Source organism: Nuphar pumila, chromosome 1 (assembly GCF_984573655.1).
Source record: "Nuphar pumila chromosome 1, dmNupPumi1.hap1.1, whole genome shotgun sequence".
Classification (NCBI taxonomy): Eukaryota; Viridiplantae; Streptophyta; class Magnoliopsida; order Nymphaeales; family Nymphaeaceae; genus Nuphar; species Nuphar pumila.
In genome coordinates this window covers 42,418,498-42,428,607 of record NC_143249.1, presented here as the reverse complement: position 1 = coordinate 42,428,607, position 10,110 = coordinate 42,418,498, and the positions used below count along the sequence as shown (strand labels likewise).

General features: G+C 39.8%; 1 protein-coding gene across 1 annotated transcript; it reads left to right on the top strand.

The window, feature by feature from the left end:
- The first annotated feature begins 3,963 nt into the window (after positions 1-3,963).
- On the top strand, positions 3,964-8,281 carry LOC149848816 (uncharacterized). The gene is made up of 3 exons (XM_090005289.1): positions 3,964-4,064; positions 7,357-7,484; positions 7,560-8,281. Exons 1-3 carry the CDS (start codon positions 3,964-3,966, stop codon positions 8,279-8,281), a joined length of 951 nt encoding a protein of 316 aa, XP_089861415.1.
- The last annotated feature ends 1,829 nt before the right edge of the window (positions 8,282-10,110 follow it).

Genomic DNA, 10,110 nt, shown 5'->3' with positions numbered 1-10,110 from the left:
TTCTAGGATCCAGAACCCAATCCTACATTGGATCTCAGACTTCAGATCCAATTCCATCTTGGGATCCAGATGTCCAACCCTATCTTGGATCTCAGATTTCGGATCCAAATACCATCTTGGATTCCAAATCTTGAATCCAATTCCATTCAAAATTCCAAATCCAAATTCCACTTTAATTCCAATTCTTAAAACCAATTCCATTTTCATTCCAGATGTCAAATCAAGTTCCCATTTCAGATCCTAAATTCAAAATTCAACTTTGAACTCTATTTAGAATCCAGACTTTGGATTTAAATTCCATCTTGAATTCCAACTTTCAAATCAATTCTATTTCTCAAAATTCTATTTAAATTTCCCACATTTCATTCTGATTTCAAAGATAGAATTCAATTCCATTCCAAAGACTTAAAATCCAAATTTCTAATTCAAAATCCATTTATGACTTTAAAATTTCCTTTCTTCTCCTTTCCTCTCAATTCCAAAATCATTTTTCCAAATCCAGACTCATATTCCAAGCTCTTGAATATTCTAAAACTTAGAACTTTAATCTTAAGTTCTAAGTTAGAAATCATTTCTTCGCTTTATCAGATTCATCTCAGAAACACTTGAAATTCTTCAAAATATTTTCAAAAAGAGCATACATCTTTGCATTTGCACAAGCATGATTCATTATGCATTTAGACTTAGGATAAATATTTAGATCATTTCTTTGCAAAGCAAAAGGCATGAAATTCGACCCTTGGTTCGATTACCCCTGGTAAAGGCGCCAGGAACGGTCGAACCTCGTACCGACGAGCAAATCCCGTCTCCCGATTTTCCCGCAAATATTTCAAAAACGGAGGTGAGTCATTTCAAAATTCTTCAAAATTAAGGTTAAGTGAGACCCGCAAAAGAGTTCCTCTTCTCTTCCCTTCTTTCTTTTCTCTTTCTTTCCGTTCTTTTATCTTTTCTCCCTTCAAAAAGGAGGAAAATAAGAGGTTGGAAAGGATAAGAGAAGGAAGAGAGAGAGAATATTACGAGAGGAAAAAATTTGCGATGATCACAACGAGTAAGGTCTCGTGAGGGTTTGCAGTGATGCTACCCATAAACATCTCTGTCATGTATGCATAAAATTTTCAAAACACAAAGCATTAGGCAGTTAAGGATTTTGTTTTTACAAATATTTCATGCCATTATATTGTCAAAACATAATTAGAGTCTTTTACATGCCACCACAAAGTAAAACTTTTTCTTTTACTTTTCTAAATATCATAATCATTTATGCTTTATTCTCAAAAAATCAAATATGTACATGTTTTTATTTACTAATCCTCAATCATATTGTTTCTGCGCAGGTTTTGTCAATATTTGCTTCTAAGCAGTGAACTTTTTCTTTTACGTGTTTTTCTTTTTCTTGATTTTCAAAATTTTATACTTTTTCTTTCTTTTTCCTTTGTTGAGCACTATATCAAATTTTGAGTTTTCGTGACTCATGTAACGAGCTTTGAGTCAGTGACTCCCAGGCCAGATGACCTTAGGGCACCAGATACAAAGTATCCCTCAAACTTAATTGCTCGAGTAACTAGACCTTCTATTTTTATAGTTTACGTATAGCTTGCTTCTTTTCATATGCAATGTCAACATCTATTAGGCTCTCTATAAAGTCCATGTAACGAGCTTTCGAGCTGGTGGCTCCCAAACCAGATGGCTTTTGGGTACCAGGTGTAAACACTCCTGTGGCTCTACTTACTCGAATAAAATAGACCACAAATATTAACTTAGACAAAGAAGTGACTTCATTCGTTATCCTTTTTGACATGAAAATCAAACCCTTCAACTTGTGTTTGAACTCAGCTACTAGGGAATATAAAGAGATCAAACAAGTAAACGTATGCTCTTTTTCACTTTGAGCTCTTATTTTCAATGTTGTTCATTTGCTTAGTTTTAAAAAAAAAAATTTGTGCATATTCATACTCATGATTCAAAATAAACTCTAACATGAATCTATCACCATTTCTTTAAAATCCACATAAACAACCACATTTTTCTAGATCAATGTTAGATTTTTTTTTCGTGGGGCTTAAAAATTCTCTAAAAATATTAGATTTTGCAAAGCATTCATATAAGGTCAAACTCATTCCTTAAAAGCCCAATTTTTATGAGTTGTCATCAAAAGTGCAAGTACAAAGATAAAAAAATTTTGAGTGTGCAAACTACACCCTCCCCGTACTTGAATGACACTGTCTTCAGTGGCACTCCCCCATGCTTGCATGAAACTGAGTGAATGCATATGAGAACAAAAATAAATGGGAGAAAATGAGTAGAAGTCACCTGATCCACATTGTGGAACCTTACCTGATATGGCATGTGAATGGCTCTGCAGAGGTTCCATCTGTCTCACAATTTTCAACTCATAAACATATACCAAAAATGCAATGCATACATGCTCTATCATTTGCGCTCATGAAAGAAGAAAACTACCTAAAAACAGAAAATGACTAAAACTACTAATAGTATATCATAAATATGGGCTGCCTCCCATAAAGCGTTAAGTTTTACATCCTCAACTAGACGGATCTGTGGTGACCCTTCATCGTCCATGAGATCAATGGATGTGAAGTCATGCTCAATCAGGAGTTCTAAGAAAAATAGTGTCATCTATGACACTGCGCACTATGTTTTCTCCAACTCTACCCCTCTGAACCCTAAGATGACTCTCGAGACTAGTAGGATGAACGAGATTAGTCTCCATATGGAGGCTATTCTCAAATGATGGAGTGTCATAAACTGAACGACTTTTAGGGCATGCATCCAACTGTGGATTAGACTGCTTCCCTATAACATCTGTCACATGGAGGCAATCGTTATGTCCTATTGCTCTCGTGGCAACATCAAAGATATGTAATCATAAATGCTTGTTGCCGAAAGAAACCTCCATCTCCCCAGTATGACAATCTATACGAGCATGGGTAGTGGCCAAGAATGGTCTGCCCAGAATGATGGGGATCTGGCGAGCGACATTGGTGCCCTCCATGTCCAAAACAAGAAAATTGACAGGGAAGTAAAAGTCCTCGATCTTGACTAACACATCTTCCAAGAGTCCTCATGGATGCTTGGTAAACCTATCAGCCAACTACAAGATAGTAGTCGTGGGCTTCAAATCCTCAATCCCAAAAGTGTCATATCGGGATCCTGGCAATATGTTCACGATGGCCCTAAGATCGAGCAATACACCCTCGATAGTCATGTTCTCTATAACACATGAGATGATCGGTTCCCTAGGATCCTTGAGCTTGGGTTGGGCTTGGTGCCGAAACACGGAGCTTACCTGCTCAATCAAAAAAATCATCTTGGGCAATGACCTCTCTTTTCTCTTGTGCGTGCAAAGTTTTTTGAGGAACTTTGCATAAGCATGCACTTGTTGGATGACGTCAAGCAATAAAATATTTATATAAACCTGCTTGAACATGTCAAGCATCTCGTGCATGTGTGCCCCTTGCTTGCCAAAATCGTGCGATTTAGCCAAGGCCTGAGGAAAAGGGGCTATGGGAATATACGAAGAAGGCACAGGCCGTGGGCCTTGCCCATTCTCCTTGTGCCTGGTGGAGGAGATCGACTGATCAATAGGTGTGGCAGTGGGCTCACCAGTCGACTCTTGAGTAGGGTGGAATGCCTTCCCACTATGAAGGGTCATAACAAAGTTGGCCTGCTCTTGGTGGGACTTTGTGAGGTGCAGGTCGTGATACATGGGTTCCTTACCCTTCGGGTTGATGACAAACTGACTCGAAAGGCTTTCCTCGCTTTGCCTGCTCAAGGCCTTAACCAACTGTCTCATCTGAGTCTCTAGCTTCGCTATCGACTGCGTATGAGAACTGAGGTTGGCCTTAATATCAGAAAAGGCCTCGAGCAGCTTCTCCTGAAAAGATGGGCTCGATATGGGTGCCTGAGGAGAAGGCAAGCTAAGCTAGGTAGGGGCTTGTGGAAATGTGGGATGCAGGTAACCTTGTGGGAGGTTACCCTCTCTGTGCTATGTCTAGGGAGGCATGTGGGGTGGTTCTTGTGGATTTCTCCATCCTGGGTTATAGGTGAGTGCATAAGTATCATGCACCAGTCTGACGAAACCTTGGGCAACATTCACTTTCTCCTGAACAAATTCATGATAGAGTGGTGCTGTCGAACACTCAGAAACAAAGTGTGCAAGGATAACACATAGGTCACACACTTTTCCTACTTGATTTAATGAAATTGGGTTGACCAGTAATTGATCAACTTTCCTTATCAACTGGTTCACTTTGATTTGTAGATCATGTTCGGACCCAACTTCATAAATCCCCCCTTCTTAGTACCACTAGGAACAAGTGTGGTTCTATCAATACGTGAGGACAAGGCATGATACATGACATTTTTGCTCAATGTATCGAATAAGGCCCATGCCTCATCCTCGCTCTTGAGCATGAACATGCTCCCACACGAAGAATCAACCATTTGCCTGTCCTTCTCTGTCAGACCATCATAAAAATACTGCACCAGTTGCCAACGAGGCACCTAGTGGTGGGGGAACTTCTATAAAAGATCTTTCATCTTCTCCTAGGTCTCATGGAACTGTTCTCCCTCAATCTGAGAGAAACTGGTAATGACTTTACAAAACTGATTTGTCTTATCAATTGAGAAATACTTCTTGAGGAACTCACACTGCATGTGTTCCCAAGTGGTGATCTGAACAATATCGAGGGCCTTCAGCCAGTGCTTGGCTTTGTCCTTATGGGAGAACGAGAACAATGTCAACCTCAATGCGTCATCCCTAAAATTGTTGATCCGCACAGTGAAGCATATCTCAAGGAACTCATCGAGATGACGGTAGGAGTCTTTGTTGCTTAGGCCATAAAAAGATGAAAGTATCTGGATGACACTGGCCTTGATCTCAAAATGATTAGCTCCTACATCAGGTCTCGCGATGCAGGAGGTGGGAGTGTAAGCATTGGGAATGAAGTACTCCCTGAGAGGACGGGTCAATTGTTGATCCTCAACCATGGGGTCGGGTCTGCAGGCTCTTCTAACAAGGGATTCAGAGTCCTCTAAGATCTTCACAAGCTTGGAGTCAAGCGAGCGTCACCCTTGCATCCACCTGAGGGTAGACCGGTGCAACAACCATCCTAAGAATCTTGTTTTCTATCTACCTAACATGCAAAGTGGCCAAACCACAACAAACCACAAAACAGGTAAAGAAAAAGACAACTGGAAAGCAGTAAACAAGCACCAAACAGTTGCACCCAAACAGATATTATGCGAAAAAGCAAACTATAAGCATGGTACCAATCCTGCATAATCACCTCCTAAGGGGAAAACCTAATAGGTGGGTCGTGCAGGAAAAGTAAATTGGTCTCTAGGGTTTGCAAGCAGCATGGTTCTAGATCCTAAGTACTGAAAGAAACTAGCAACCCTAAACAATTAAATAGGAAAATAAACTAGCAATCCTAAATAAAGAACAGAAAGGAAACTAGCAACCTAAGTAAAATGAGCACACACAATGGCAATAAAGTGAATACTCGTATTTCAATCGTCGTTCTCCAACAACAGTGCCAAAAATTTGATGCAAATTTTTCAATAAACCATTTTAAAAATATAATTTGCAATAAAGACGTTTGTGTAAACCGTGCATCAAATCATAATAACTGGCTCATACTAGTGGTGGAGTCTGGGTCAATCTCAAGGCACGAGAAATACTTTGTATTCAAGTACACAATTAAACTATGCTTTATTGCCAAAAATAAAAATCAATTAATTGAGTAAATAAGGAGAGAGTGCATCCCTCTGCGGAGGACTTTAAACAAATGAATAACAACCTTATTACAAACTCAATTAAATGAAAAAAATAAATCCTAATTTAGAAATAAAGAAAAAAGTCTTTAGTGCTTGATTCTTTTGTCCCCTTGATCTTCTTCTAGGTTGAGCACTTTTGCATGGTTTGATTAAGGGTTTTCTAAGGGCTCCCTGAGGGCACTTCTGAGGGCCTTTTGAGGGGACATTTTAGGGACCTCAGAGGGTACTTTTGAGGGCTCAAAAAAGGGATCACCGCACGTCTGATCGCTCTCCTGCAAAACAAAAATCACCAAATACAACAGAACGAATAGAACTAAATAAAAATCTAATAACTAATGAACTAGAAAAACTCAACAAAAATAAGATTTAAACTAACTAGAAACAAACTACTAAACATGTAACTAACTATGAACAACTAAAGTGCTAAAAGACAAAATAGCAAAACAATCTAACTAATAAACAAATCAAGAACTAACTTATAACAACTAATGATTAACTAATTCAAGAAACTAACTAATGACAAATTAAACTAAATTAATACGAACTATATGCTTGTACAGATTTTTAGACTTGATCAATAAAACTGAACAATAAAATTAACCTAAGTTATTCAATCATCAAATGTAGTAAGAAAATAAAAATCGACTAACTATATAATTCACTAATTAGGCACAAAACAATCTAATCTAACTATATTCAATTAACATGAGACAATGCAAACTAACTCTAACTAACATCTTATCATACTGTACGAAAGTCACAACTAGCCTAATATAATTGACCAACATAAAGCAATAACTAACCTAAACTAAATCTAACTAATTAGAAATCATCCATTACATTATATGCCAGGCTAATGCGAAAAATTAACTAGATATGCATGCAATGATCCTACGAGCTACAGAGAAGGGGGAGAAGAAGCAAACTGTATGATCCGCTTTCGATGGAGGGGTTTAGAAGAAAAAGTAGTTTTTTTATTGAGCAACGTGTGTCTCCATCGAGTAAGGCAAGAAGAACCGGTGACAGAGATGCGTTAGAAGCAAGACAAATCTGAGAGGAAAAAGAAGAGAACGGGGAAGAACGGTTGGGATTGAGAAGGAGGAAGGGAAGAGAGAAGGGAGAAGAGGCTGTGTTTTTCTCAAGAGGCAAAAACAACTTCCATGGCTGGAAAAGTTCTATTTATAAAAAAAATTTAGGTTAAAACACTTTTTCTATGGAAGTCCAAAATATTTTCAAAAATTCCAAAATAGGTCTTCCTTAAAAACATGTTTTTCAAAAGAGTTTTTTCCTAAACTAATTAAAAATTAGTAAAACACTCCTAATCTAATTAAACTATGAATTAGAAAAATTCTACACTAATAAAAACACTGAAAAATGCAGGGCAAGCTTTGAAAATGCAATTTTCCCCAAATTTTCTATTTCAAATCAATTTTCTGAATACAACGATAAAGATGGGTTTTTAATACGATTTTATCATGGATCATGCATAAATAGAGATGAATAAAATATAAATATTATTCATGATCATCAGCCTTAGTCCCAGGATTCTACATCCAGCCAGTCCTTCGAGGACAAGATGCTTCAAGCGTTTGCAGACATCAAGGCAAAGTTAAACTCTCATACTCAATCCATTGCCAAATTAGAGACACAGATGGGACAGCTTGCCGAGGCGCTTAGCAGGCGCAGTAAGGGGACATTACCTAGCTAGCTGTTGGTCAACCCTAGGGATAAGGAACTGATGCATGGCCTGCATATGACAGATGCTTATCAAGAGCAGGCCCAGGCGATTACCACCCTTAGGAGTGGGAAGGAATTCCATGGCACCAGTGAGACTGCAGAAGAAAGAGAGAGAGAGATTGTTGAGCAGTCAATCCCTATTGAGTCATCCCAAGAAAGCGGGAGGTCTCTCCCATCTGAGCCTTCCAGATCTTATATACCCAAAGCCCCCTTTCCTGAGGCATTAGAGAAGTTGAAGTCGTTCGGCAAGCAGGGAATGAAGATGCAGGAGATGCTTGAGATTTTTAAGCATGATCAGATAAACCCCCCCTTGCTTGATGCCATCCAGCAAGTCCCTTCATACACAAAGTTTCTGAAGAAGCTTTGTATGCAAAAGAGGAAGTTGTGGTCTAATGTGCTGAAGAAGATATATCTTACAGACCAGGTGAGTGTAGTGCTACAACACCAAACTCCACCCAAGCTCAAGGACCCAAAGGCTCCTATTATCTCTTGCGTCATAGGAGACATTACTGTCGAGCGTGCTTTGCTCAACCTCGAGGCAAGTGTGAACATCTTGCTGGATTTCTTTTACGATGTATTTGGGTTACAAGAGATGAAGCTGACACCGATGACCCTGCAGCTGGCAGATCGATCCATCAAGGTCTTGCGAGGAATTCTTGAGGATGTTTTGGTCAATGTGGAGGATTTCTACTTCCCTATTGACTTCATTATTTTGGATATGGAGGGAGTGGATGAAGTGCGATAAACGCCCATTATTTTAGGTCACACCTTCCTGGCCACTGCCAACGCGTGTATTAATTGTCGTAATGGTGCAATAGATGTATCGTTTGGCAACATAAAGATAAGGTTGAACATTTTCAATGCAGCAATGGGCTCTGTAGAAGATGATGCTTCTTTTCAGGTTGATTTGGTTCAGGACCTGGTAGAAGCAGAGCCGATATGGACGTTAAGTGATCTACCTCAGGAGGAGGAGGATGAATCACTCGAGGGAGATAGCCTTGGATTGATTGATAGATGGTCAGGTGAGCTGAATTAGACCTGGCACTTTGAGCCCCTCCCTGATTTGGCAAAGAAGCTTGTCAGACCTTCTATCAAGAGTTTGCCCAAACTTGAGTTAAAGCTCCTACCGGCCTCGCTCAAGTATGCCTTTCTAGGCAAGGATCAAATGCACCTCATCATCAATTCAGTAGACCTAACTGACACTCAGGAGTTTTTGCTTCTGTAGGTTCTGCACAAGCATAAAGAGGCGATTGGATGGTTTGTGACGGATCTGAAGGGAATAGACCCCTCCTTTTGCATGCATCAGATCATCATGGAAGAGGGCGTCAAACCCTCTAGAGAGATGCAAAGGTGGCTGAACCCCCATATGAAGGAGGTGATAAAGAAGGAGCTAGTCAAGTGGCTTGATGCAGGGATCATCTATCCCATTTTCGATAGTCAGTGGGTGAGCCCAACCTAGGTTGTCCCAAAGAAGTTCGACCTCACTGTCACCATCAATGATAAAGGAGAGAGCATCCCCACGAAGACTACCACGGGGTGACGAGTATGCATTGATTATCGAAAGTTGAACAATGCAACACAGAAGGACCGCTTTTCGTTGTCGTTCATTGATCAAATTTTAGAGAGACTCATAGGCCAACATTATTTCTGTTTCCTGGATGGTTATTCAGGATATAATCAGGTGTTCGTTCATCCCGAGGACTAGGAGAAGACGACGTTCACCAACCCATATGGCACATTGGCATTTAGGAGAATGTCGTTTGGGCTGTGTAATGCCCCGACAATATTTCAGTGGTGCATGATGGGGATTTTCTCCCACATGGTTGATGACGTCCTTAAGATATTCATGGATGACTTTTCAGTGTATGGCTATTCATTTGATGATTGAATCTAAAAGTTAGCGATAGTGCTAAAATGATGCATGGAGACAAATCTTGTGCTCAACTGAGAAAAGAGTCATTTCATGATTTAGCAGGAGATTGTTCTTGGACATATTATATCCAAGAAAGGGATTGAGGTCGATAAGGACAAAGTAGAGTTCATTGCCAAATTATCTCCACCGACCTCAGTACGGCAGGTGCGCTTATTCTTAAGGCATGTAGGTTTCTATCAGTGGTTCATTAAAGATTTCAGCAAAATCTCTAGACTGTTATGTAACCTGCTGTCAAAAGACCAGTTGTTTCATTTTGATGATGCATGTCTGAAGGCATTTTTATCTCTGAAGGAGGCCCTGACTACAACCCCTATTCCTCGATCTCACGATTGGTCAATACCTTTCAAAATCATGTGTGACGCTTTTGATTATGCGGTCAGAGCCATTATGATGTAGAGCATCCAGAGATTCAAAGTTCAGAAGCGGAGTTGGATCTCAATCCAATGCTCCAGACCCGATTCGGGCATCGCTACCCAAGGCGATCCACACGCTTGCAGGACGTCTCTTGTCCTAGTGGATCTGTAGTTTAGTCGATGCTTGTCGTGCACCTTCACTAGATGCTTCGATTCCATTGCGTCTTCATGGAATCATATTTTTGGATATTTTGTCTGTAGTCCTTATTTTATGCAATCTTTTATTCT

Coding starts and splice junctions, on each gene's coding strand:
- LOC149848816 (XM_090005289.1), top strand. CDS start 3,964: ATGTGGGATGCAGGTAACCTTGTGGGAGGTTACCCTCTCTGTGCTATG. Junction 4,065..7,356: donor TTCTCCATCCTGGGTTATAG/GTGAGTGCATAA, acceptor TTCTACATCCAG/CCAGTCCTTCGAGGACAAGA. Junction 7,485..7,559: donor CGAGGCGCTTAGCAGGCGCA/GTAAGGGGACAT, acceptor TGCATATGACAG/ATGCTTATCAAGAGCAGGCC.